Source organism: Pogoniulus pusillus, chromosome 13, assembly GCF_015220805.1.
Source record: "Pogoniulus pusillus isolate bPogPus1 chromosome 13, bPogPus1.pri, whole genome shotgun sequence".
NCBI lineage: Eukaryota > Metazoa > Chordata > Aves > Piciformes > Lybiidae > Pogoniulus > Pogoniulus pusillus.
In genome coordinates this window covers 16,591,647-16,619,313 of record NC_087276.1, presented here as the reverse complement: position 1 = coordinate 16,619,313, position 27,667 = coordinate 16,591,647, and the positions used below count along the sequence as shown (strand labels likewise).

The following is a 27,667-nucleotide window of genomic DNA, read 5'->3' as shown; positions in this document are numbered from 1 at the left end:
GTGAGGAGAAACTTCTTCACAATGAGGGTGACAGAGACCTGGAGCAGGCTGCCCAGAGAGATTGTGGAGTCTCCTTCTCTGGAGGCTTCCCAAACCCATCTGGATGCATTCCTGTGCAGACTACCCTGGGAGATCCTGCTTGGCAGGGGGGTTGGACTGGATGATCTCTGGAGGTCCCTTCCAGCCTCTAAGGTTCTGTGCTTCTGTGATACTCCTCATTGGCCAGGGTTTGTAAAGAGGGACAAGAGAGTCCTGTTGAGGATGAAGATCTGCTGTGTTCACTCTGCTCCAGAGTGGCTTTACAGAGCCACAGAATCCTAGAGTGGGTTGGGTTGGAAGGGACCTTCAAGATCATCCAGTGCCAACTCCCTGTATTGGCAGGAACAGCTCCCACCAGCCCAGGTTGCTCAAGGCCTCATCCAGCCTGGCCTTCAACACCTCCAGTTCCAGTGCCTCCCCACCCTCACTGCAACCAATTTCTTCCTCATCTCCGCTCTCAATCTCCCCTCTCCCAGCTCTGCACATTCCCCTGTGCACAATGCAGGGGAAAGCCCTGCAAGATCTGTGCAGTGTCACCACTCAGGTTGGCTGCAGCTCCCTGAGCTCCTTTCTTTTGCAGAGCAGATGCCCTGCTGGGCTTTTCCCCAGCATTGTGGACAGGCTTTGTGGTTTTCCTCCATAAAAAAGCTCTTCAGAATGAAACACCTCTGGGCCTCTGCCTGTGGAGGGAGGAACAAGCTCTGTTGAATGCTAAATATATCTAAATCTCTCTGCTATGAGAGGGCAGCGAGGAGCCCTGCTTTTGTTGTTGGCAGCTGGTGGGAAGGCATTTGCTGTACCAGTCCCCCTTGCTCTCCAGAAGCACCAATTCTGGAGGAGAAAGCCATGGTGAGCCACCCACAACATCACTGTTTGGGAAGCCTGCATCAAAGGCAGCAAGTCTCAACTGCTAAGGAGCAGCCACACAGCCCCACCCTGGGGGCTTTGAGTCATCTGGAGACTGAGGGAGGTCATAGAATCACAGAATTGGCTGGCCTGGACAGGACCTCGAGTTCCAACCCCCCTGCCATGGGCACAGACACCTCACACTAGATCAGGTTCCCCAGAGCCACAGCCAGCCTGGCCTTAAAGACCTCCAGGAATAAGGCTTCCAGCATCTCCCTGAGCAACCTGTGCCAGTGTCTCAGCATCCTCATGGTGAAGAACTTCTTCCTAACATCTAATCTGAACCTCTCCACTTCTAGTTTTGCTCTATTTCCCCCCAGTCTTATCACTCCCTGACACCCTACAAAGTGTGTCAGCTTTATTGTAGCCCCCTTCAGACACTGAAAGGCCACAAGAAGGTCTCCCTGGAGCCTTCTCTTCTCCAGACTGAACAGCCTCCACTCTTTTAGCCTGTCCTCATAGGAGAGGAGCTTCAGCCCTCTGCTCATCCCGGTGGACACATCAGTGTTAATAACAGGCCACTGGCATCCTGAGTGGAGGGGGAATGTGGTTGTGTGCATCTCCTTCCCACCCTTCTGTGTCTTGGCATTCCACCTTCAACCATGGCATCAGCAGAAGTGGTGTCTGGAGGAGGTGTTTCTTGTTGGGAGAAGCAAGACCCAGAGGAAGAGTGGGCTGGCAGAGATGAAGAGCTAGAGGGCCAAAATAGAAGCGCTGAATCATTTTGCCTGGATAAGACCCTCCAGATTCACAGAATGGCTTGGATTGGAAGGAAGCTTCAAGGTCATCCAGCTCCAACCCCCTGCCATGGGCAGAGACACCCCCCAGCAGCCCAAGTTGCTCAAGGCCTCATCCAGCCTGGCCTTCAGCACCTCCAGGGAGGTGAGCAACCTGTTCCAGTGCCTCCCCACCCTCAGTGCAAAGAATTTCTTCCTCCTCTGAAGTCTGCCATCAGACTTCCAGGTTGGCCATCAGCTCTGGCAGCCTCAGTGTACCAATGGCCATGCTTTTTGCAGAAGTGACTGCAAGAGGGCTGAGGGCTTGGGGCAAGCACAATTCCCTGGATTTTAGCAGCAGCCTGCTTGGAGTTGAGTGTGCTCAGAGAGTTGCCTCTTGCGAGAGTCCCTACCTCTGGATCTGACTGGTCCAGCTCCCCAGCCCAGGCCTCCATATAAAGAATAGAGACGTGGAAAAGCTAGGGATAACCAAGATCTGCTCTGCCTCTATCCACAGGGGAGGGCTGAGGAGGTTTCAGAGGAGCCCAGTGAGGTTCTCTCCAGCTCTGGTATTCAGGACATGCCTGCTCATCCCGCCGGAGATCAGTTGCCTTCCCCAGGCACTGCTGTCAGGTGGATGCATGCATCCCTGGGAGGCTTCTGCTCTCTCTGGAAGATGTTGAGACATGGAAGTTGAGCAGGGATTTGGTGTAGTAATGATGCTGCAGGTTGTCTTGGATACCTGCTTGAACACTGGGCTGGTAACTCTTTGCTTGCCAGTTTTCCCTGGGAGCTGGATCTGTGTCCTGCTCCAGAAAGTGTGGTGCCAAGGAACTGGCATGGTCTACATCCACCCAAGGCTTCCAGCCCTGCACATCCTCCTTCAGTGCTGCCTGCTTCCAGCCCTCTGCTTTCTCACAAAGCCTCTCAGGTGTTTACATCGAGGCTGTTGCTGACTCTGGAGCCATGAAGAATTTGGAGGATGGTGCAAAGCAGCAGAGACCAAAGTCATCAGTAGGTACCCAAACAAACTCTCTCTTTGCTCCCTATCTGCAGCAGCTCTGCTGTGAGCACAGGCTGAGGGAGCTGAGAGTGTTCAGCCTGGAGGGGAGAAGGCTCCAGGGGGACCTCAGAGCTGCCTGCCAGTGCCTGAAGGGATCCTGCAGGAAGGCTGCAGAGGACTTTTGCTGGGGGTGTCTGAGCCAGGCCAAGGGGAATTATGATCATAGATCACATTCTGTGATTCTGTCACCCACAACCTCCCTGGAGGAGTTGAAGGCCAGGTTGGATGAGGCCTTGAGCACCCTGAGCTGGTGAGAGTGGTAAAATACTGGTACAGGCTGCCCAGGGCTGTGGCTGAGGCCATCCCTGCAGGCATTCAAGGTCAGCCTTGCTGTGTCCCTGTGCAGCCTGCGCTGGTTGGAGGTGTTCCTGATGCCTGCAGGGAGTTAGACTATGCCCTTGGAAGGTCCCTTCCAACCCAACGCAAGCTGTGAGTCTCTTGATCTGTTGTTAAATGGCCCTGTTGTGGTTTCTGGAGCCAGGTGTGACTCCTTGAGGCTGTCCTGGCTCTTTCTTAGAAGAGATACTGAGGTGGTGACCCAAAGCCTCCTTGGACTGAATGTCTGCTGTGGTTCCAGCAGCAGGGGACAGAGCAGCTGGCTCAGGGCAAGGAGAGCCTCTCTGGGTGTCAAGAAGAAGCTGTTATCTTCAAGTTCATTAAAGAGTTTTTGCTTTGTCCTTGAAGGTCTTGTGTCAGCATCCAGCTCTGCAGAGCAGGGCCAGGCTTCTTTGAGAGGTGCAAGGCAACCTGATCTTGGCAGCCCTCTTCACAGCAGCACAGAATGGTAGAGGCTAGAAGTGACCTCTGGAGATCATCCAGTCCCACCCCCCTGCCAGAGCAGGAGCACCCAGGGCAGCTCACACAGAGAAGTGAGTCTCCAGAGAAGGAGACTCCACAACCTCTCTGGGCAGCCTGCTCCAGGGCTCTACCACCCTCACACCAAACAAGTTTCTCTTCATATTAAGATGGAAGTTTCTATGTTCAAGTTTGTGCCCAAGGCAGTGGGAGTCTGAGTGGGGCAATCCTGTGACCCTTGGGACATGCAGGGCTTCATGATGAGGAAGAGGAAGGAGAAGCTGTGGCTGGAGCTGCATCTGCCTGGTCCTTCAGTCTTTGTCCCGCAGAGCTGCCAAGCTCCTGGAGATACCTGTGGGGGATTTATCTCACTTCATACCTTAAGAGGTAGGAATGGTACCCAAGCACATCTGAGATGAGATAGAAAGTAGAGAGATGACTTTCAGGGTGGAGGTGTCCCTTCTGCTGTCCTGTGGTAGGAATGGTACCCAACCAGAGCTGGGATGAGGGAGGTAGAAGGCAGGGGGATGACCTTTGGGGTAGAGGTGTCCCTTCTGCTGTCCCCTGGTGCCTTGGTGGCTGCTCTATAGCAGCCCTGAGAGCAACCAGCAGCCTGCAGATGCCATGGACCTTGCCTGCCACTCTCTGCCTGCTGCATTTCTCCAGGCTGACACTGAGTGCTGTGCAGATGGATGAGTTTCTATTGGCTGCACCCTGCCTGTGCCCCCCTCTGAAGGGAGCCCAGCAGCTGGAAATGCAGAGTGATTTATTCTGGGGAGATGTGAGAGATGGGAGCAGACAGCTCTGGAGCTCTGCTGTTACTCCTGATCTGTTTTCCCTCTCTCTTTCTGCTCCTTTCTTCTCTTTCTCTCTCTTCCTCCACCACTCTGCAAATTTTACCTTAACAGCTCTACAAACCAGCATAAATCTGAGGGGAGCAGCAGTTTGGGTCAGTGGCCACTACTAAATGATCTCTTCCAGCCTTCCCATGTGAGAGTTGTTGCTGTAGGGGGGTCCTGGGTGCCTTATTTGCAGTCCAATCAGGTCTTCCTGCCTCTTCTGGGCCCACAGTCTTAGTCCCACATCTCAGGACAAGGGACTGTTACAGAATGGAGCTGGGGGGGTGGAGTGGCTGAGATGTTTGCAGAGAAGCACAGAGCCAGCAGGCACTGCAGTGTCTGGGGCTCCAGATGGCCACCTTGCCTCTGCCCGGCTCTGTTTTCCAGAGGCTTCAGACTCGTTTGAGATAGACCACTTGAAAAGCAATTCCTTAATTGGCTTAAAGACAGAGGAGTGACAAGAAGCAGCAGAGCTCTCCCCGGGCCAGCTTGCTTTCCTCTGCAGGGGGTGCTTGTGAAGTGGTTGTTCAAACATAGCTGGGGTGTGGGTAGCTGAATGAGGGGAGGAATCAAATGTCCTTGGGTCCCAAGAGTCCACTCTTGTTGCTGAAGCTGTCAGCAGCTCCTCAGATGAGAGAGCAGCTTAATGAGTTGAGTTTCTTTCTCCTTTTCCTTGCCTCCTCCGCTCCCTGCTGGGGCTTTGTTGTAGAAGGTAACCACAGGCATCGGCCCCAGCAGTGCTCTCCTTCCCTCTCCCTTTCTCAGCTTCCTGGCTCTGAAGGGTTCCTTTCTCTGCCTCCGTGCTTAGGTCCTCCTTCAGAGCAGGCTGTGCTGTGCTTCTCCAAGGCCATCTCAGTGGCACCTGGAGCGAGGTGATCATAGCTTCCTTGAAGGATCACCATGCCCAGGGCTCTGAGCTCTTCCAGTGGTGCTCTGGCTGCTGATTCTGCAGCTGGGCTGAAGGGCAGCTCCTTGGGACAGCTTCCTACCTTTGAGAGGCTTCTACAGTAGGAAGGGACATGGAGCTCAGTGCCTGCTGCCTCTCAGCCTGTGTGTGTGCAGTGCCAGGCACTGAGTGTCCTCAGGCAGGGCTCCGAGGTTGGAGGGGGAGGTGGCAGAGCTGCCTTTGGCACAAACGCCATTTGCAAGGGCTGAGTGTCTGCTTCAGCTCCTGCTTAGCTCCTGTTTCATCTCCTCTCTGGCTCTGGCCGTGTCCTGGAGGTTGAACCTTCATCCTGTTCAGGTGGCACTGCTCTAGAAAGGGGAGTGGAGTCCTGGTGACCTGAGCTACTGTAAATCTGCTCACTAGCACTGAAGGACCTAATGTGGTGTAGGTGAGGAGTGAGAAACTCACTGCCAGCCCTTTGTCTGATGGATGCAGACAGAAGAGGTTCTCTGCTGCCCTGTGGCCACGTGCTGGTGTCTGGTGCCTGGATGCTCAGAGCTCCTGGTAGCTCTCTGAATGGCAATCTCAGATGCACAGATGGTTTGGTTGGAAAAGACCTAACGTCCATCCAGGCCAACCATACATCAAGGCTGGGGCTGAGCCGTGGCCTCAGCACCACAGCTCTGCCTCTGGGAAACCCCTCCAGGGATGGGCATTCAACCATCTCCCTGGGCAGCCTGGGGCAGGGCTTGAGAACCCTTCCCGTGAAGAAGTTTCTTCTCATGTCCAGCCTAACCCTCCCCTGGCACAACTTGAGGCCATTTCCTCTCCTCTGTCACTTGTTCCTAGGGAGCCTCCTCTTCTGCAGGCTGCACACCCCCAGCTCCCTCAGCTGCTCCTCCCCAGTCCTCTTCTCCAGACCCTTCTCCAGCATTGCTGCCCTTCTCTAGACCTGCTCCTTTTTGGAGTGAGTGGCATAAAAGTGAACCCAGGCTTCAAGGTGTGGCCTCCCCAGTGCTTAGCACAGGGGCACAATCTTTGCCCTGTTCCTGCTGCCCACAGCATTGCTGATCCAGGCCAGGCTGCTGGTGGCCTCCTTGCCCACCTGGGCATGCCCTGGCTCATCTTCAGCTGCTCTCCATCAACACTCCCAGGTCCTTTTCTGCTGTGCACTTTCCAGCCACTGAGCCTCAAGCCTGGAGCCTTCCTGGGCTTGTTGTGACCCAAGAGCAGGGTTTGTTTTCCTGTGATCCTCTCTCCCCACCCCAGCCCTTTGGTAGCTGTAACAAACCAAATGGCTCAGCAAAGCTGGGAAAGCCTCCCAGGAGCAGCTGGAACTGCACCACCTGTGGAAAATGAGCAGTTGAATGAGCTGTGTGGGGAAAGTGAGAAGAGCCCACAAAGTGCCAGCAAGAAAGGAGCAGTGTCTGAAGCCTTTCGTCTTCCCCTTGGCAGCACTCAGATGTGACTCCAGCTGCTTTCTGTTCTGGCATGCAGGCGAGTTTGTGCTCCCAGACTTGGTTGTTGCTGCTTGCAAAGAGCAGGTTTGGGTTGACCCAAAGGTTTAGGAGATCGTTGTGCTGGTGAGCAGGAGGATGATGAAGGAGCATGACCAGGACTGGACAAATTCATGTCTGGTTTGTTGTAGATTTAGTGGTGGGGCAGGACCTGTGCTCTGTCAGTGCCTTCAGTGCTGCCCAGGTTCTGCCCCTCTGCGTGGCCCGAGGGAGGCCACAGCTGGAGTCCTGGGTCCAGTCCTGGGCTCCCCAGTTCAGGAGAGACAGAGAACTGCTGGGGAGAGTCCAGGGCAGGCTGCAAAGCTGCTGAGGGGCCTGGAGCAGCTCTGGGAGGAGCAAAGGCTGAGAGCCCTGGGGCTGAGAGCCTGCAGAAGAGCAGCCCCAGAGGGCAGCTGAGCAATGCTCAGCAAGAGCTAAAGGAGCTGTAGGGGGCAAGAGGCTGGGGCCAGGCTCTTGTCAGTGGTGCCCAGGGCCAGGCCAAGGGGCACAGGGGCACAAAGTGGCAGCCAGGAGGTTCCATCTGAACAGGAGGAGAAAGTTGTTTGTTGTGAGGGTGCTGGAGGCCTGGAGCAGGCTGCCCAGAGAGGCTGTGGAGTGTCCTTGTGTGGAGAGCTTCCAAGGGCAGCTGGGCACTGTGCTGCTGGGCAAGCTGCTATGGGTGCCCTGCTTTGGCAGAGGCTTGGGCTGGATGATCTCCAGAGGTCCCTTCCAACCCCACCCTGCTGGCACTCTGGGAGTGGCAGATCAAAGCAGGCTGTGCAGGGCAGTGGTGAAGTCCCCATGCCTGGAGTGGTTTCAGAGCCCTGTGGATGTGGTGCTGAGTGCCATGGGTCGGCAGTGCCCTGGCAGTGCTGGCTTAAGGGTTGGACTGGATGACCTTAAATGTTTCTTTCCAGCAAAACAATTCCATGATCCTGAGCCTCTGATCTCCTCCCTCCCTGAGTGGTGCCCACCTCAGCCGACTGCTGGTGCCCTCCCCTGTCTCTGCAGCGTGGCAGCCTCTGTGGTTCAGCAGCTCTGACAGCGAGGGCCAGCCCTGCTGCAGGCTCCCCCCCGTGTGTCAGAAGGGATTGCTTTCCCGTGCTGCTTGGAGGAGATGCTGCCGAGCCTGCCCTGAGTGCCAGCGGCCCCTCAGCCAGCTTCTCCCCCCTTGTGCTTCCCTCCCCGAGCCTGCAGGGAGAGCAGAACCTGCTGGCTGCAGCACCACAGCAGCTCCCAAACCACAGCTGATGCAGCAGCAGCAGCGAACTCTGTGCAGCCTGGCGTTCATCTGCTTGACCTGGCATAACCTGGTGAGGGCAACAGGGCTGGAGGAGCTGCGGCTGAGCCAGAAGCAGGAAAGGCTGGAGCCATCTGTGAGCTTTGGTGGGTTTGCTGCTCTCTGAAGGCTCTTTTCTTCATGGTGGCCCAGGCAGCCCAGCTGGGCGAGCTCTCAGCCCTGCTCCAAGCCAGGTCAGTAAAGCATGGAGGGACCTGGGGCTGTGCCAAGCCTTCCTGCCCTGCTTCTCCGGCAGCTGGCAGTGAGTGTGAGTGCCCTTGGACACTGTGTGTGCAGCCAAAGCCTTGGTGGAAAGGGGTGGTGTGGGGGGTGCCAGCTCCCAACACCCAGCTCCTCTGGGAGCTCACTCTGTGCCTTGAGGTTCTCCTCTGGGACCTGTGTCCTTTGGAGGGGCTGCAGATGTGAAGCAGGAGAGAGCAAATTCAGGCTTGCTCTCTGCCTTCTCCTGTCACCAGCAGAGCTGCTCGTGTCAAGAGCTAGCAGGGCTTGCTCGTTGGTGGCACTGGCTCTGGAGGAGCCTCCATGCCCACCTTCCCCTTGCTGCCAGGTGATGTTTGTGGTGTAGCTGCAGTGGCTTGGTGGCTGATTCGACTGCCGGCTGAGCTCTGAGGCTGTGGGGAGCTGCCAGGGCTGCGCTGCCCCTTGGCAGCCTCTCTTGCACTCCTGGTGCTCAGGGGTGGGACTGGGACACTGCAGAGTGTGGGCTTGGGCCCTCAGAAGTTTGCTGGTTCGCAGGAAGAGCTCCCAGCCGCAGCTGTGCCAGGAGCTGGGCTGGTGCCAAGCCAAAGCCCCAGGAGAGGAGGAGGAGGCTGGGGGCTCTGCTTCCCCCTCACTCTGCCAGGCTGCAGCCTCCTCAGGCTGAGGCCTGATGGCAAGAGGAATCTTTCTCTCTCCTTCCATCCCAGATGGGCCCAAGCTCTTGATTACTGTTGGTTTTCCTTAATTGCCCCCTGGAGCTGTGCCTGCCTTGCTTCCTCTTGCCAAGCAGAATTTAGGATGAGAGAGGCTCGTTCCTGCAGCAAGCAGCAGCCCAGGGTGGATGAGACCAAAGGAGAGAGAGGCTCAGCAGGGTCCTCCCAGCTTCTTCCCCATGGCTCTGCCTGTGTTGTGATGGCCCCACAAGCCCTGAAGAGGCTCATGGCCCCCTCCACCCTGGCATCCTCCAGCAGCAGCGTTTTGCCTTTCAGGCCTCAAAGGCAGCAGACAGCTTTGAATCCTCTTTTCATCCCAGGAAGAAGGGATTTAATTTCCTCTCTCAAAGCATAGTGTGGTGCTTTGAAGCTGAGCTGTGAGACAGAGGTAGGGGTGTGGAGTTGCTCACAGAGCATCACCCACAGCTCCTCGATCCTGTCTCGTGCTCTCCAGACATGAGACATCCCAAGAGATGTCCTCTGGTCCATTCCCTCCTGCACTTCAATGGAAATTCTTCCACTTGGAGATCTTCTGGCCACCCATCTCACTTTTTGTGACATCCCAGACAGAATCAGAGAATGGTTTGGGTTGGAAAAGGCCTCCAAGCTCAGCCAGTCCAACCAGCACCACCATGGCCACCAAACCCTGGTCCCAGGTGCCATGGTCACACCTTTCTGGAACCCCTCCAGCGATGGGGACTCCACCACCTCCCTGGGCAGCCTGTGCCAGTTCCTGACCACTCTGGCAGCAAAGAAATTATTCTGCCTCTTACCATTCTAACCCTCTGCTGGCACAATTTCAGGCCAGTTCCTCTGCTTCTATCACCTGAGCCTCGGGAGCAGAGGCCAACCCCCAGCTGGCTGCAGCCTCCTCTCAGGGAGCTGTAGGGAGTCCGTTGGGTTTTAGTTCCAAATCCAGCAGAACTGTTGCCCTTTAAAAAGGGCAGCGACCCAGAAGATCCCAGGGAAGGGCAGCACAGGGTTAATGAGATCATGAAGAGCACCCAAGGAGGCCACAGAACATCCCCTTCACCACCAGCTTTGCCCACAGAGGAGGAAGGGCAAGATTTTGTTGTCTTAAATGCACTGCTGAGACCTAGGTGATGTTGACACACCTGGGAGAGGTGCCCTTGTTCATTCCAAGGTTGTGTGCCACTCCCTTGGAGCTAGTGGGCAAGAGGTCTTCCTCTGAGCTCCCTCCTCTGTTGTTGCCTCTCAGCTTCCCCTAGGAGGAACAATTTCTTTGCTGCCAGAGTGGCCAGGGCCTGGCCTCGGCTGCCCAGGGAGGTGGTGGAGTCCTCATCTCTGGAGGTGTTACAGAAACCTGTGGCCATGGCACTTGGGGCCAGGGTTTGGTGGCCATGGTGGTGTTGGGTTGCTGCTTGGACTGGCTGAGTCTGGAAGGCTTTTCCCACCCAAACAGTTCTGTGGTTTCAGGATTTGCAATGAGTTGGTCTAGCAGTAGTGGTGAAGAACATCAGCTTCCAGCTCCTCTGGGGCACCTTGGCCACATTGGTGGTAAATCCTCTCCCTCTTGTTCCTGTGCCCCCTCTTGTTCCTGACGCCCTGGAAGAGGTGCTGAAGGAGGTGAGGGCAGGAGTGGTGGCAGCAGCAGCCCTGTGCTGATTTGGTTTCTTTGAAGGCAGCTGTGGTTGCAGCTGCAGAAGCTTCCCATGCTGACATGTGAGGATGAGCTTGGTAATTAGAGCAGCCTGGAATCGATCTTGGAGCTTGAGGGGAGCTGAGGATGTGCAGGTGGCTGTCCTCAGGGCTGCAGCTGCAGAGAGACCTTTCTGGGTTGTTCTTCTCATGATGATCCCATGCCTCTGGGTGCCAGAGTGGCACATTCTTGACACCTCTGTTCTCATTTATGAAGAGGTCCTATTGCTACTGGGCAGCTCACCTGGGCCCTGCACCCTGGTAACCTTGGTCAGGCACAGGAGGTGCTTCTGAGGGTGAGACGACTTGGTCCTTCCTCAGAGCCTGCAGACACTTTGGTCCTTCCTCAGAGCCTGTGGATCCAGAGCCTGCAGACACTTTGTTCCTTCCTCAGAGCCTGTAGATTCAGAGCCTGCAGACACTTTGTTCCTTCCTCAGAGCCTGTAGATTCAGAGCCTGCAGACACTTTGGTCCTTCCTCAGAGCCTGTAGATTCAGAGCCTGCAGACACTTTGGTCCTTCCTCAGAGCCTGTAGATTCAGAGCCTGCAGACACTTTGGTCCTTCCTCAGAGCCTGTAGATCCAGAGCCTGCAGACACTTTGGTCCTTCCTCAGAGCCTGTAGATCCAGAGCCTGCAGACACTTTGGTCCTTCCTCAGAGCCTGTGGATCCAGAGCCTGCAGACACTTTGGTCCTTCCTCAGAGCCTGTAGATTCAGAGCCTGCAGACACTTTGGTCCTTCCTCAGAGCCTGCAGACACCTCCTGGCGTTTGAACAAAGCTAGATCCTGGACTTTGCTGACCTCATTTAAGTACTCTTCCTGCTTCTTCCGTTCATATCCCCAGGGCTCTTCTCGCTGCCCTGGCAGAGCTTTGGGAAGCTGCTCCTTAGCACAAGAGCCTTTGGGAATGCTGCTGTCTCAACATGCCTCTTCCACACAGGGCTCTGCCAGCCAAACTGGTTTTCTCCTGGAAACTGGTGTCTTGCAACACTGGAGCTGTGAAGGGACCTGAAAGCTACTGCCCCACGCTGTGGTGTTCTCAGGGCAAAACTTCCAGCTGCTGCTGCTGCTTTGAGGATTGGGCATGAAGAACAGAAGAGCCTCCAGCCACCAGTCCATCAGCTGAGGATCTGCTGCCTTAGAACTAGTGCAAGGTTTGCTCCTTCCAGATGGGTACCACTTGGCATCTGGGCAGCAGTGCTGGGCCAGCAGCTCCCCTGAGCCATCTCTTCAGATGGGCAAAGCCCTTCAAAGACTCTGCTGCTCTCCTTTCCTGGGCCAGACCCTGCCAGGGATTCCACTCTCCAAGTCTCCACAATTTCAGCCATCACAGCCAGACTTTGGGGCATGTTGCAGGAGCTTTCAGAGTGCTTCTGTCCCAGTCATGCCTCTGCCCTTCTGGCTCCCACCCCAGTCTTGACACCTTCCCTCTCCTTTTTCTGGGCCAAACCTGGCCATGGATTTTTCTGCCCAAGTGATCACAGTCTCCTCAGCTTCCTTCTGTTATCACAGCCAGACCTTGGGGCACACTGCAGGAGCTTTCAGGGTGCTTCTGTCCCAGTCATGCCTCTGCTCTTCTGGTTCCCACCCCAGTCTTGACAGCTTCCCTCCTTTTCCTGGGTCAAACCCTGCCTTCTCCAAGCCTCCTCACCTTCCTTCAGTCATCCAAGCCAGAATTTGGGGCATGCTGCAGGAGCTTTCAGGGTGCTTCTGTCCCAGCTGTGGGCTCCTGGGCAGCTGTGGGCCAGAGGAGGACAGAGGATTATGTTCTCTGTCTCACTTGTATCCTTTGCAAGCAGCTGTGCTGGCAGAGCATTGCCTTCAAGTCTGCCCTGCCCTGCAGCCTCTCTCCCTTCACCTCTGCCTTGATACAGGCAAGCTGTGTTTCAGAGGAGGTGAGGACAGAGTCAGGGGCAGATAGAGCTGCAGTCTGAGAGCATGTTGTGTGGTTTGCTGGCTGCCAGGAGAACCCTGCTGCTGCTGGGTGAACTCCATGCAGCTGGGGCCAGGCTTCTTTTTTTTCCCTCTCAGGCTTCTCATTAGCAGAGTTTAGTTTTCTCCTGGGAACTCCTCATTAAAACCCACAACTTCTTTCCCTGGCTGCTGGAGCACATCTCAGCTGGCAGAGTGCTTTGGGAGCTGTGTCCACTGTGAGAAAGTGGAAGCTAAAGAGAGCAAGAAACCTCCTGGGCACTGAGAAATTCCCAGAAACTGGGGTGTGCCACCAGCTTGGGAAGCTTAGTGTCTGTCTGAGCCTCTGGGCACCTTCTGGGGTGGATTTGGGGTGTTAATGGGTCTTTGATGGCCCCATTCCCCCCAGAGTGCTCAGTCTTGCAGGGTCTCCTGCTGCAGAATGAGATTTAGTTGTTTCACTGCCTTCTGCTTTGGTGATTCTCCTCTGCCACCACTGCTTTACTAAGCAGAATAAGTCCCTTGTGAGCCAACACCAGTGGAAGCCACTGGCTGCTGCTGCTGCACCAAGGTGCTTGTCCTGCCCCAGTGAGTGAGTGGTCAGGATGCTTTGCTGGGTCTGGGAGGAGGTAACCTCCAGGCAGAAGAAGGCTCCTGGCCAGAGATCAGTTTGGCATGGAGGTCGTGGCTGCCCCACATGATTGGCATGGAGGTGTTCAAGGCCAGAATGGATGAGGCCTTAAGCAACCTGTGCTGGTGGGAGGTGTCCCTGCCCATGGCAGAGAGTTGGCACTGGATGATCTTGAAGCTCCCCTCCAAGTCAACTCATTTTGGGATTCTGTGGAAGAGGCACAGGCTGGTCCCTCTGCTTTTCCCTTCCTCTGTCTGAGCTTTGTTCCTGGGAAGTGGCTGAGTGTCCTGGGTTGACTCTGCAGAGGGAGGGCAGATATAAATACCTGCTAAAGCTCTGGAGCACTTGGGGATGAATATTTCAGGATCTAGGAGCCTTTATTTCGTCAACTGTTTCACCAAAAGCAGGAACCTGTGTAGTTGTTGCTGCTGTGGCTCCCCTCAACCAGACTGAGGGAGTAAAGACAATGGAGTGGCTCAGAGTGAAGCTCCAGCTCAAAGAGCCGTGTGGTAGGAGATAGAGGTTGTGTGAAGAGGGCTGCTTTGGAGAGGTGATCTTTCTGGGTGTGATGGTTAGGTCCCACTGCTGCTTCAGCTGAAGAGGAGCCAGGGTGTGCCCAGGTGGCCACCTGGGTCAGCAATGGTGTGACCAGCAGGAGCAGGGCAGGGATTGTCCTCCTGTGCTCAGCTACAGCTCAAATCCTGGGTTGAGTTTTGGGCCCTTCACTCTAAGAAGCACCTGAGTTATCCTGAGATCCTCCCCCATTGCCCTTGTGCAAGTGAGAGCTGCTTCCTCTTAGAGACACAGTGGCCTGGCACGGGCCCCTCTGTGGTGGGCACATCTGCAGTGGGCACATCTGCAGTGGGCCTGCCTGGCGTGGTCTGACTTGCTTGCTCTGCTGTGATGCTCCAGGAGTGCCTGGGTGAGCGTAGGGAAGGTTTTCTTTGCAGCCTCTGCCCTTGCTCAGCAGATCTGTGCTGGTGCATAGTGGGAGGAAAGGGCAGAGGGACCTGTCCCTGCTGGTCTAAAGCCTATCTTAGAGGGTGGGTGAGGGTTGCTGATACTGAAACCAATTTCATTTCCTTGCCTGGCTTTGGAGAAGCACAAGAGGCAGGGTTTGGAAATACTTCTGCCACCTGCCCTGCTTGTAGGGTGCCAGCAGAGAGGTGGTGACACTTGTGCAGCCTCGGGGGTGGGGATCAGAGGCTGTTTTCCTCCAGTGATGCTCCTCCAGAAGTGAGTACGAAGTGGAAAACCCCAGTTGCTGGTGTTTCCCTGCCAGGAGAGCTGCTGCAACCATCCCCTGGTCCAGCCTCCCAGCCTTGCCTGGCTCTGCAAGAGTGAGTCAGCTCAGCCAGCAGCAGCTCTTCGCCTGGGCTTCACCAGCTGTGGGCCACCAAGCCCCAGCCCGGTGGCCTCCGGAGCGATGCTGTGCGGGTCCTGAGCTCCCGCAGCCCTCCTGGCGCAGGCACAGCAGCTGCCTTCTGCTCCGCTGGCCCTGGAGATGTGGTAGGTCGGAGGGGTGAGGGCTGAGCAGGTCGGGGCGCTCTGTGCCGCTGGAAGGAGGAGTTAGGGAACAGCTGGATGGGGGGGAGGAGGGGAGAGGGGATCTGACTGGCAGCCAGTCGAGGCAGGGATCTTCTAGCCTGCTGTTCTTGGTGCTTTTCCTTTGTCTCCCACAAAGTTCTGCTGGGTTTGCTGGTGGTGTCAGGCAGGGCTCTGCTACAGCCTGCTCTGGGAGCTCAGGGTTTGTGCGTTGCTGACACAGGACGATTGATTCTTCTTGCTTTACCGCGGGAGAGAAGCTGAAGCAGGAAGTTTGGAGGCTTTAGCTGCTCTGCAGGAGCCTTGTTGAGAGGGGCAGCCTCCCTCTGAGCCTGTAACCCGGGGGCTCTGCAGTGGAGCCCTGGCAGCTTGGCTCCAGTGCCCAGCTCACCTCAATCCACGGTGCTCCTGGCCAGGGCTGGTTGCCATCTCCTGCCCTGGAGCTCAGCCGCACGCCACGGAGCCTTGGCATGCCCCCAGCTCCCTGCCGGCAGGAAGGATGCAGGTTGCAGGTTCTGGGGCACTGCCCTGCTCTTGCACCCTGCCCTGTGCCTTCCTGTCTTCTGCTCTGCTGAGGCTCCAGAAAAGCCTTTGGTCCCAGAGGTGGTGCAGGCAGACGCCTGGGCAGGAAGCAGTCAGGGCTCTGTAGCAGCACACAGGCTCAGCAGAGACTCCTGAATTCCCTGCTCAGCAGATGCTCCTCTCAGGGACTGAGCTGTGGCTGGCCCAGGGTGAGCTTGGAAGGTGACTAGCTGGTGCCTTCTTCATCTTTGCTTTGTCTTGTCCTGACAGTTCTGCCCCACTTTAGTCAGAGGAGACTTCCTGCAAGAAGAAGAGGGCCCCGATGACCCTGCAGGGACACTCCCTTCCCTCCTGAGTCTTCCTCTGCCACTTCTGTGTCCAGAGGTGAACAGTCACACATCCCTTGGGCAGCTCTGCTGCCTGGTCCTGCTGAGACCACACCTACAGCACAGCCTCCAGTTCTGGTGTCCCTAGCACAAGGACATGGAGCTGCTGCAGAGGGTCCAGAGGAGGCAATCAAGATGATAAGAGGACTGGTGAACCTCTGCTGTGGGGACAGGCAGGGAGACTTGGGGCTGTGCAGCCTGGAGAAGAGAAGGCTCCAGGGAGACCTCAGAGCAGCCTTCCAGTAACTGAAGGGGCTGCAGGAAAGCTGGGGAGGGACTTTGGACAAGGACTGCGAGTGCCAGGACAAGGGACAATGATTTTGAGCTGAGAGGGGGGAGACTGAGAGTGGAGATGAGGAAGAAATTGCCGTGAGGGTGGAGAAAGACTGGCACAGGTTGCTCAGGAAGGTTGTGGATCACAGAATCATATTCAGTGCTGCTGTAGTTCTGTGATCCACAACCTCCCCAAAGGTGTTCAAGGCTAGGCTGGATGAGGCCTTGTGGGCTGGTGGGAGGTTGGCACTGGATGATCTTTAAGGTCCCTTCCAGCTTGGATCACTCTAGGATTCTGTGATCCTGCCTACAAAGCTGCCTCAGGGTCTTGGCCATCATCTCCCTCTAGAGGTTGTCACCTCCCTGGTGGACTGTCCTTGGCAAGGCAGAGCCAGCAGCGAGGCTCCCTGGGCCCTGATCAGCCTGCTGACAGCTGCTGTCTTGGCTGAGAACCCTCCTTAGTCTTTGTTAAACGTTCTAATTACACTCTCATGTCTGCCAAGGCAGGTGCAGTGCTGCCAGCATGGTGGTGTCCCCTGCCAGCTGGTGTGCACCCTGCCTTGGTTGGGTAGAGCTGTGGTGGGAAGCATGGCTGCATGGGCACTGCCCTGTCCATGCTGCTGGAGGTGTGAGGTCATTCAGCCTCTCCTGGACTCTCTCCAGCAGTTCTCTGTCTCTCCTGAACTGGCTGTGGCCTCCCTAGAGCAGAGTAGAGTGGGAGGAGAACCTCCTTTGCCCTGCTGCCCACACTCTTCTTCATGCCCCCCAGGTTGCCTCCAGCTGCGGCCTCCATAGGGCAGAGTAGAGTGGGAGAAGAACCTCCTTTGCCTTGCTGCCCACACTCTTCTTCATGCCCCCCAGGATGCCTCATGTGGGCTTGTTGGCTGCAGGGTAAGCAGCCAGGCAGGCTTAGTTGGGAGAAGTGCAGAGCTTGGATGGGCTGTGGTTGGGATTCTCCTTCAGCCTATTCACTTTTGAGAGCTTATTCTTCTCATGGGGCAGAGGCTGCTGCTGCTACTGGCAGGGTGCTGGTGGGAATTGTACCACGAGGGATGGACCAAGGGCCAGCATTCAGCATTGCCTCCCGGCATTGTGCCCTCTGTCATCTTTGCTGAGACCACAGCTGGAGTATTGTGTCCAGTTCTGGGCTCTCCAGTTCAAGAGAGACAGAAGTCTGCTGGGGAGAGTTCAGTAGAGGCTATGAGGATGATGAAGGGACTGGAAAGTGATGAGGAAAGGCTGAGAGACTTGGGCCTGGTTGGCCTGGAAAAGAGCAGCCCAAGAGGGGGCCTTATTGATGTTTATAAGTGTCTGGAGGGTGGGGGACAAGCAGCAGCATCAGCCAGGCACTTTAGGAACAAGTTCTGCAGCAGGAGGCAGCAGAAGGAGCAGGAACACTGCAACAGGTTGCCTAGGGAGGTGGTTGGGGCCCCATGCCTGGAGGTATTCAAGGTGAGGCTGGACAGGGTTCTGGGCAACCTGATCTAGTGGAGGATGTCCCTGGTGAATGCAGAGGGGCTTGGACTGGATGTTGAGGTACTGGAACATGTCCAGAGAAGGGTGATGAAGCTGGTGAGGGGCCTGGAGCACAGCCCTGTGAGGAGAGGCTGAGGGAGTGCAGCCTGGAGAAGAGGAAGCTCAGGGCAGACCTCACTGCTGTCTACAGCTACCTGAAGGGAGGCTGTAGCCAGGTGGGGTTGGGCTCTGCTGCCAGGCAACCAGCAACAGAACAAGGAGACACAGTCTCAGGTTGTGCCAGGGGAGGCATAGGCTGGGTGTTAGGAAGTTCTGCACAGAGAGAGTGATTGGCATTGGAATGGGCTGCCCAGGGAGGTGGTAGAGTCACCATCCCTAGAGGTGCTCAAGAATAGACTGGATGAGGCACTTAGTGCCATGGTCTGGTTGAGTGGCCAGGGCTGGGTGCTAGGTTGGGCTGGATGATCTCGGAGGTTTCTTCCAGCCTGCTTGATTCTATGATTCTGTGATTTTTTGGAGTGGTAACAGCCTGGAACGCTGTGGGAGCTTGACCATGGCTGCTGCAAGATGCTGACAGCCTTTGCTTTGCCTTTTGCTGATGCCTGTGATTTGATGAACCTCCTCCAGGAAGAGAAATGGGTGTGACAGGATCCAGGGTGCACTTCCTGGCCCTGTTTGTTTCCCTGCTTCTGCAGAAGCTGGGCACACAGCTCCTGCCCTCGCTTTGCTGAGGCGTGGGCTCCCACTCTGGTGCTGCCATGGTGGGAGAGGGCACAACAGCTCGCAGCTGGAGGGCTGGAGGCAGAAAAATCAATGCTAATATTGCTCTTAGATTCTTTAAATAGCTCCGGTAAATAAAACCTGGCAGTGCTCAGCCAAGGAAGGCCTGGCAGATGAAGGAGAATGGATCTGCAAGCTTCTCACTTGCAAGGAGATGGATTTCTGGAGCTGGGGCTTTATTCTGAGAAAGAGCTGATTTAGGAAGGGAGTTGAAGGTTGTATCTGATCTCTCCGTGAGGAGGAACTGCTCCTCCGGCTGCTCTTGGCTTGCAATTTGCTTGGATCACTCCTGCTGCCCAGGAGTGTTTCTCAGGTCCCCAGCCAAACCAGAGGTCACTTTCCTCCTCCTCAGGATGCTTCCTGCTGCATCTTCTGTCTCCTCAAGCCCCTGCTGCTGCAGTGCAGCCTGCTCAGCTGCTTTGGGAAGCTTGTCGTGCAGCTGCTGCTGCTGCTGGGGATGCTGGTGACCAGCCAGGACCTGGTTGCCTCTGCAGGCTGCAGCAGCATCTCCTAGCTTCCTGCACCTGCCTTCCATGGCATCAAAGGTTTTCTTTCCCTTTGCTGCAGCTGGTGGTGCAGTGGAACTTGGTTGTAGAAGTGAGGCAGGTAGTGGTGAGCCTGCTGGGGTGCTGCTCCCACAACTGAAGCTGCTCTTTCCTTTGGCCAACTGAAATTTGGTGTTCCCAGGAAGAGCTGAGGGCATGGGACGGACTTAGAGGCTTCTCCTGCAGAGCTGGCCCTGCTCAGAGTCTTGTGCAAGCAGTGCAGGTTGGAAGGGACCAGCTCAGTTGGAAACAGCCATAGCTACCTGCAGTGTGGGGCTGCCTTACTTGGGAGCAGGAGTGCACAGAGGGAGGGCTCCAGGCTTATCCTGCATGTTTACCTGCAGGAGACCTGTTTTGACCTCTGGGGGGGAGGAGGAGGAAGCAGAAAGCTCTGTTCCAGCCCCACCTTTACTCAAAACTCCAGGAAATGAGCCCTAGCAGGGGACAAAGGGCACTGTGCAGGGCCAGGATTACTTGTTCTTGCCGTCAGCAAGCATGGCATCACCTTCCTGACAGCCCCAAGAGTGCTGCTCCCTGCTAGCCCAGTGGTCACCATAGGCTGGGGAGCTGCTGCTGTGCTGCTGCAAACTGACCCTGCCTAGAAAGAGTTGGAGTGACCTTCTGCCCTACAGGGAGGTGGCTCTGGTGTGCCTGGGACCTGTTCCCCCATCAGGGTTCCAGGCAACACTGGAGGTGGTCACTGAGGGCTGGTGCTGACAGCAGTGCTCTGTGGTCTCTCTGCTGCACAGGTAAGTGGGGCAGGAGCTGGAGCTGGGGCATGGTGCCCCTGAGAGCCTGCTGATCCAAAACACCTCTGCTGGAGGCTGGGCAGGGGAGGGTCAGGAGCTGCTGCTGCCAGGATGGGCAGGCCCCAAAGCCCATAGCCGGGTGAAAACACCTGGTGGTGGAGTCTCTGGAGACATTCCAAACCCACCTGCATGCACTCCTGTGCTACCTGCTCTAGGTGATCCAGAGCTCCCTTCCAGCCCCTACTCTTCTATCATATGCAGGCTGCTTCTCTTTGCTTGCTGCTGTCTGATCTGGCCTAACACAGTTCTCCCAGCGTGGGTAGCGTAGTGGTGAGGCGTGAGGAGAGGAGCAGAAGGAGAGGAGGGAGGCAGGAACACCAAAGGAGGAGAGAGCTGACCCTGACAGCAGCAAGAAGGCACAGCAGGCTGCACCTCCTGCAGAGGGTGACCAACAGGTTGCAGATGTGGAGCAGTGCTGAGGTGGAGCACAGAAGGTTTGGGCTTGCTCACTGAGGTGCATGCCTGCCTTCGGAGAGAGGTTGTAGGGCTGCTTCTTGTGCCCTTCCTGAAGTGTTCTGGGGGGAAGCCATCACCAAGCCCTTGGAGAAGTAGGTTGGCAGTGTCAGGAGAAGGTGTGCCTGAAGAGCAGTGTCAGGGCTGATGGTTGTCCCTTTCCTGGGAGCGAGGTCCTCACCGTGCCAGCCCAGGCAGTGTGTGGTACTCTCATGTTCTGGGCAGCCTTAGCCTTACACTGCCTTTTGCTCTCTTCCAGCCACTCTCACTCTCCTGGCTCCATGGCTGCCGTCCGCGAGTGGTCCTGCACCCGCTGCACCTTCCTGAACCCTGTTGGCCAGCGCCAGTGCTCCATCTGTGAAGCCCCCCGCCAGAAGCCCGACCTCAACCACATCCTGCGGCTCAGCGTGGAGGAGCAGAAATGGGCCTGTGCCCGCTGCACCTTCCGCAACTACCTGGGCAAGGAGACCTGCGAGGTGTGCGGCTTCGCCCCGGAGCCAGGCCCCAGCAGCTCCCCCTTGCCGGTCATCAACGGCATCTTGCCCAAGCCTGCCGTGCTGGCAGAGCCCAAGGGCACGGCCAAGGAGGAGGCTGCCAAGACAGAGAGCAGCAGTGAGGACTCGGAGGGGAAGAGCCCGGAGGAAGCGGAGCCGGAGAGCGGCTGGGCCTGCCAGCGCTGCACGCTGCACAACACCCCCGTGGCCAACTCCTGCTCCGCCTGCGGGGGCCCGCGCAAGCTGTCCCTGCCCAAGATCCCCCCCGAGGCGCTGGTCGTCCCCGAAGTCATCACCCCCGCTGGATTTCACATGGCCCCCTCCACCCCGCAGCCGTCAGCCTCTGCGGAAATCTCCGACGGTGACGCTGCGGCCGCTCAAGGTCCAGTGGCTATGGAACAAGAGGCCCAGAAGATGCCACCTTTCAGCCCCTTCTCCCCGGGGCTCCAGAATAACCCCGTGCCCCGAAGTCGCCGGGAGGTGCCCCCGCAGCTGCAGATGCCAGGCCCCGAAGCCTGCCAGGCTGCCACCCAGAGCTCGGCGGGGCAGAAGGGCTCTCCACAGGGCCAGGCCAGGGCCGCCCCGGCCGCGCGCTTCCAGGAGCTGCTGTCCAACAAGCGGCTGAGCGTGCTGGAGGAGGAGATGGAGGTCAGCCCGTCCCACTGGAAGTGCAGCTCCTGCTCCCTGCTCAACTCCTCCGGGGCCAGCAAATGCGAGGCTTGCGGCGCCCAGAGAGGCAGCGACACCATCAACCTGACGGGTGACTCGGTGAGGTTCACCCCCTGCAGCCCTTCCAGCCCGGACTTCACCACCTGGTCCTGTTCCAAGTGCACGCTCAAGAACCCCACGCTGGCGCAGAAGTGCAAGGCCTGCGGCTGCTCCAAGCTGCACGGCTTCCAGGAGCACAGCGCACAGGCCGAGCCCACCCCGCGCTGCTGCCCGGACTGCGGCGCCTCCGACCGCGCCGCCTGCCCCTGCGGCGCCAGGGCCCCCTCGGCCCGCAAGGTCGCCAGGCTGTTCCCCTCGCAGCTGCCCGGCGGGCAGGACAGGCCCGGGCAGTGGGCTTGTCCCGCCTGCACGCTGCTGAACGAGCTGAAGGCCAAGCACTGCGCGGCCTGCCACACGCCGCAGCAGTACATGGCGCAGCGCAAGGGCCTGAAGCCGCTGAAGAGGCGCGAGAGCATGCACGTGGAGAAGAGGCGGCAGACAGACGAGGGCGAGGCCAAGGCCCTCTGGGAGAACATCGTCACCTTCTGCCGAGAGGTGAGCGAGCGCTGGCACAGCCCTGCCCCGGACCCGCCCCCGACTTGGCTCGCGGGAGGCTCCTGCCCCAGCTGGGCAAGGGAGGTTCTCCTGCCAGTCACTGAATCTCTGAACCTCAGAGGTCGGAAGAGACCTCCAGAGATGGTCGAGTCCAACACCTCCTGCCAAGTCCGCACTGCCCTGCTAAGTGTTGAGGCTGTTCAGTCTGGAGAAGAGAAGGCTCTGAGGAGACCTCATTGTGGCCTTCCAGTATCTGCCAGGGGCCACAGGAAAGCTGCTGAGGGACTTTTTAGGCTGTCAGGCAGTGATAGGACTGGGAGGAATGGAACAAAGCTGGAAATGGGTAGATTCAGACTGGATGTTAGGAAGAAGTTCTTCAGCATGAGGGTGGTGAGAGCCTGGAATGGGTTGCCCAAGGAGGTGGTGGAAGCCTCATCCCTGGAGGTCTTTAAGGCCAGGATGGATGTGGCTGTGAACAGTCTGATCTAGAGTGAGGTATCCCTGCCCATGCAGGGGGTTTGGAGCTGGATGAACCCTGAGGTCCCTTCCAGCACTGACAGTTCTGTCATTGTGTCCAGTGCTGAGTTCCCCAGTTCATGAGGGACAGGGATAGACTAGAGAGAGTCCAGCAGAAGCTATGAGGATGATGAAGGGACTGGATTGTGATGAGGAAAGACTGAGAGACCTGAGACTGGTTACTCAACAGAAGAGCAGCCCCAGAGGGGACCTTACTGATGTTTATAAGTGTCTGGAGGGTGGGGGACAAGCAGCAGCAGCAGCAGCCAGGCTCTTTAGGAGCAAGTTCTGCAGCAGGAGGCTGCTGGAACGCTGCAACAGGTTGCTCAGGGAGGTGGCTGAGGCCCCCTGCCTGGAGGTGTGCAAGAAACCTGTGGCCATGGCACTAGGGGTTCAGTGGCCATGGAGATGTTAGGTTGCTGGTTGGACTGGATGATCTTGAAGGGCTTTTCCAGCCTGAACAATTCATGATTCTGTGAGTTCTGAGAGGTGGCCAAGCTGAATTGGCAGCTCTGTGTGGCCAGGAAGGGGACTCTGCCTTGTCCCATCCTGCACTGTGCTCGGTCAGAGCCTTAGTGAAGCACCTTCAGCCCTCTATGCCAGGCTGCTGGATCAGTGGCAGCCTGAAAACCCCACCCAAACAAAACCTCTGTTGTGTCCTGCTGCTGCTTACAGGCAGCCAGGGGCTCTGCAGGGCTGGGGGAAGGACTGATGAGTGTGTGAGGCTGGAACCTGTGGAGATACAGCAGAAGTGATGCTCTTCAGCTGCATGGAGCAGACACTCCCCTTGAGAACAGCAGCAAGCCCTGGGACCTGCCCTTTGCACACACACTGGCATTTGAACTGTGCCAGGTTGCTCAAGGCCTCATCCAGCCCTGGCCTTCAACACCTCCAGGAAGGTTGTGGATCACAGAATCAAGGAATGTGATTAAAAATCACATTCTGTGATCCATGACCTCCCTGGGCAACCTGTGCCAGTCTCCCCCCACTCACTGACAAGAATTTCTTCCTCCTCTCCACTCTCAATCTCCCCTCTCCCAGCCATAGTCCCTTATCTTGATTTCTATCAGGGCTGGTTTCTGCTACAAGAATCTCACTTCATTTAATTAACAATAACAAAGAGATCCTGGTTCTTACTGCACCCCTTTGGACACCACCTGAAGAAGCCACCCTCCTCTCCTTGGGGAAGCTCCTGGAGCCATCCTGCCTCTGTGGCTGATGCTATTACTATAGAACTGCTGAGGTTGGCAGAGCCCTTGAAGGTCATCAAGTCCAACCACTTGCCCAGAGCTCCCAGTCCCAGCACTGCTGCTCAGCCACTGCCACAAAACCACCTCCCTCAGTACCACATCCAGGTGGCTATAAACACCTCCAGGGGTGGGGGCTGCACCACCTCACTGGGCAGCCTGGGACAGTGCCTGAGAACCCCTAATGGGAAGAAATTGTTCCTCATGTCCAACCTGAACCTGCCCTCACACAATTTGAGCCTTTCTGTCCCGCAGCTCTGGCAGGAGGGCTGGGACACAGAACACTCCCACTCTGGAATTGCCTGTTTGTGCCAGGCTGAATCCAGGAGGGAAAACTGCCCCACTCCTCCTCCCTGGCGGTGCGCTGATGGTGGCTCAGCACCTTCAAGCCCATTGTGTCCCTTCTGCAGCAGGGAAAGCTCAGCTCATGGCACAGGGCTCAGGTTAGGAGCATTTGCCAGGTGGCTCCTCGCATCCTGCTGCTGCCATGCTCTGCTGCTTAGGAGCAGCCAAGGTCCCCTATGGCCTGGCTTTTAGCACCAGCAGAAAGTGTGAGACAGTCTCTGCCCAGGGAAGTTCCTGTGAGACAGAAAAGGGCAGATCTGAGTCAGAGTCCTGAGCTTGGGGTGAGCTGGCTCATGGCAGGGCTAAGTACTGGACGTGGCACACAAAGTCCCAGAGTGCCAGCATGGTGGGGGCTGGAAGGGACCTCTGGAGGTCACTCAGCCCAAGCCCCTGCCACAGCAGGGCACCCACAGCAGCTTGCCCAGCAGCACAGTGCCCAGCTGGCCTTGGAAGCTCTCCACACAAGGACACTCCACAGCCTCTCTGGGCAGCCTGATCCAGGCCTCCAGCACCCTCACAACAAACAACTTTCTCCTCCTGCTCAGCTGTAACCTCCTGGCTGCCACTTTGTGCCCATTGCCCCTTGTCCTGTCCCTGGGCACCACAGCAAATGGACCTGGGCCATTGCCAGCAAACAGGCAGGAGGGCTGGGGGCTCTGTGCCCACCAGTGGGGCGCAGAGAGAGGCTTTCCTGGCCAGCCCGGTGCCAGGCGCCGCGGGAGCTGCAGACTGACTCTCCTCTTGCCTTTTACTCTGGCAGAACAAAGTGAATTTCGTGGATGACAGCTTCCCCCCCGGGCCCAGGTCGGTGGGCTTCCCCGAGGGGGACAGCGTGCAGCAGAGGGTGAAGCAGTGGCTGCGGCCCCACGAGATCAACTGCAGCATCTTCAAGGAGCGGGCGGTCAAGTGGTCTGTGTTCCGCACGCCCAGGCCCTCCGACATCCTGCAAGGGCTGCTGGGAAACTGCTGGTAAGGACGGGGAGCCAGCCAGCCTGGCCCCCCTGCCCTTCCTCCTATCCCCCTCCTCCATCCAACCCTGGGCCCGCCTCAGACCCCCTTATGCCCTCAGCATGTGCCCCATCCTCTGCCTCCCCTTTCCCCTAGCAGCTGCCCGCTGCCTTTCTGTGCCGCCCTGAGGCCGTGCCACATGGCTGTCCCCTGTGCCTCTGGCAGGTTCCTGAGTGCCCTGGCCGTGCTGGCCGAGCGACCAGAGCTGGTGGAGAGGGTGATGATCACCCGGAGCCTGTGTCCCGAGGGTGCCTACCAGGTGCGGCTGTGCAAGGATGGCACCTGGACCACGGTGCTGGTGGACGACATGCTGCCCTGCGACGAGTGCGGCTACCTCCTCTTCTCCCAGGTCAGCAGCCCCGGGGCACCGCCACCAGGTGGGGGGGCTGGCCCCTGGCTCTCCTAGGAAAGGGCTGAGGGAGGCCATGGGAGGAGATGCTGCTGTGAGGCGGGGTGAGGCCTCTGTTCTGTGCTGCATGGGGCATGGTGATGGTGAGACACTGATACAGGCTGCCCAGGGGTGTGGTGCAGGTTGCATCCCTTGAGATGTTCAAGGTCAGGTTTGGTGTGGGTACGCTGGAACACTGGCACAGATTGCCCAGGGAGGTTGTGGAGCACAGAATCACAGAATGGGATCACATTCTGTGATTCTGTGCTCCACAACCTCCCTGGAGGTGTTCAGGACCAGGTTGGATGAGGCCTTGAGCAACCTGTCCTAGTGGGAGGTGTCCCTGCCTATGGCAGGGGGTTGGAACTGGATGAGCTGTGAGATCCCTTCCAATCTAAACCATTCAGTGATTCTATAGGTAGCCTGATCTAGTTGGAGGTGTCCTTCCTGCCTGCAGGGGTGTTGAACAAGATGCCTTTGGAGGATCCCTTCCAACCTGATGCAAACTGTGGATCCTGGGGCGTTTGCAGCTCTTGGCCTGCTCTGTGCACTCAGGACAGCTGAACTCTCAGAGGCCGTAGTGTAGAAACAAAGAATCCCTGACTGGGTTGGGTGAGAAGGGACCTTCCAAGCCCATTCAGTCCAGCATTCAGCAGGGACATCCCCAAATAGAGCAGGTTGCTCACAGCCCCACACAACCTGACCTGCAGTGGTCCCAGCCATGGGTCAGCCCCCACCTCTCTGCACAGCCTGGGCCAGGCTCTCCCCACCCTCACAGTGAAAAATTTCTTAATGTCTACTCTAAATCTCCCCTCTTTCAGTTTAAAACCATAACTATAAACCTATTTAGGCCTCTTTTGGCATCTGGATTGTATAGCTAAGTCTATTTTGCCTGTGTGGGAAGCCCTCCTCATCCTGCACAGCAACAGACAAATATTTTGACCTGTGTATTTTGTGCTGTGAGAGGCTGAGGCCAAGCTGCTTCTCTCCTCTGCAGGGAGGTCTGGCAACTTGGCTCTGCCAGGCAGGGACTGTGGAGAGGGAGGGGATGGCACAACAAATGAGCCGGTTTCGAGCCAGTGCCCACCCAGTTGCTCTGAGCACACTCGGGTGGCATCTGCTAGGCTGAAGGAAGCTCCTTCAGCTGCTTTGGGCCCTTGTGTCCTGCCCTGCCTGCCAGGCCCGGGGGCGCTTGCTAGGATCATGTCCATGAAGGAGACTGAGAACATCTTCATTGGAGCTCAGGCAGCAAAATCTGCCAAGCAAAACGAAGTCAGGAGGAGACAGGGACCCAGGAGTATTGGGTTGGACTTTGTTCTGCAAATCCCAGAGTGCCAGCAGGGTGGGGTTGGAAGAGACCTCTGGAGGTCATTCAGTCCAACCCCCTGCCAAAGCAGGGCACCCACAGCAGCTTGCCCAGCAGCACAGTGCCCAGCTGCCCTTGGAAGCTCTCCACACAAGAACACTCCACAGCCCCTCTGGGCAGCCTGCTCCAGGCCTCCAGCACCTTCACAACAAACAGCTTTCTCCTCCTGCTCAGATGGAACCTCCTGGCTGCTACTTTGTGCCCCTTGCCCAGGGGCTGTGTGAGCTGGCTGTGGGGGCTACAAAAGGAAAAGCAGAGAGCTTCCAAAAGGAAGGAGAAATCAGGTTCTTGTCCTAGCTGCTGCCTAGCAGCAGAGGTTTTTTTTGAGTGGAGGACTCACACAGCACTGAAATGCTCTCTCATCTTTACCCAGCAGAAGGAAATCACTGCTCTGCCTTCCTTGACCAGCTCTCCACTGCCACCTGTGAGTCACACAGCCACAGTGGCCCAGTGCTCTGCCCCTGCTGCCCTCCAATTACCCAGTACAGAAGAACTCCATCGGTTGGGGGAAGAGGCCAGCAAACAGCTTCTTGCCTTCTGTCCTCATTGTCCCCCCTGCAGTCAGGGCCTGGAGCAGAGGCTTCTCCCCACAGCCTCGGCATGCCCAGAATGAAAGGCAAAGCACAGCTTGGTGCCAGCACCATGTGGCAGATTCACAAAATGCACCAGGTTGGAAGGGACCCTCCAAGGGCATCTCGTCCAAGTCCCCTACAGGCAGTAGGGACATCTCCAACTAGAGCAGGCTGCCCAGGGCCACATCCAGTCTGACCTTGAATGTTTCCAGGGCTGGAGCCTCAACCACAGCCCTAGGCTGCCTGTGACAGTATTTTACCATTCTCAATGTGCAGAATTTCTGATGTCCAACCTAAATCTCCCCTGTTCCAGTTTCAAACCATTGTCCCTCATCTTGGCGCTCCCAGCTCTTGTCAAAAGTCTCTTCCCAGCTTTCCTGCAGTCCCTTCAGGCACTGGAGGCTGCTCTGAGGTCTCTCTGGAGCCTTCTCCAGGCTGCACAGCCCCAATTCTTGCAGAGGTTCTCCACCTTCTGGTCATCTTGGTGGCCTCCTCTGGATGCTCTCCAGCAGCTCCAGGTCCTTGTG

General features: G+C 57.1%; 1 protein-coding gene across 8 annotated transcripts in view; it reads left to right on the top strand.

Annotated features, from left to right (window-relative positions):
* The window catches only part of CAPN15 (calpain 15), a 62,996-nt gene that overhangs the window by 24,020 nt on the left and 11,309 nt on the right, over positions 1-27,667 (top strand). For 7 of the 8 annotated variants that reach the window (XM_064153148.1, XM_064153154.1, XM_064153152.1 and 4 more), the window contains 3 exons: positions 20,201-21,698; positions 24,567-24,775; positions 24,980-25,163. In XM_064153148.1, coding sequence (XP_064009218.1) covers positions 20,201-21,698; positions 24,567-24,775; positions 24,980-25,163 — 1,891 coding nt within the window. Of the gene's footprint in view, positions 1-3,885; positions 3,907-20,200; positions 21,699-24,566; positions 24,776-24,979; positions 25,164-27,667 lie in introns of those variants that run through there. The other variant, XM_064153155.1, reaches the window with a different exon arrangement.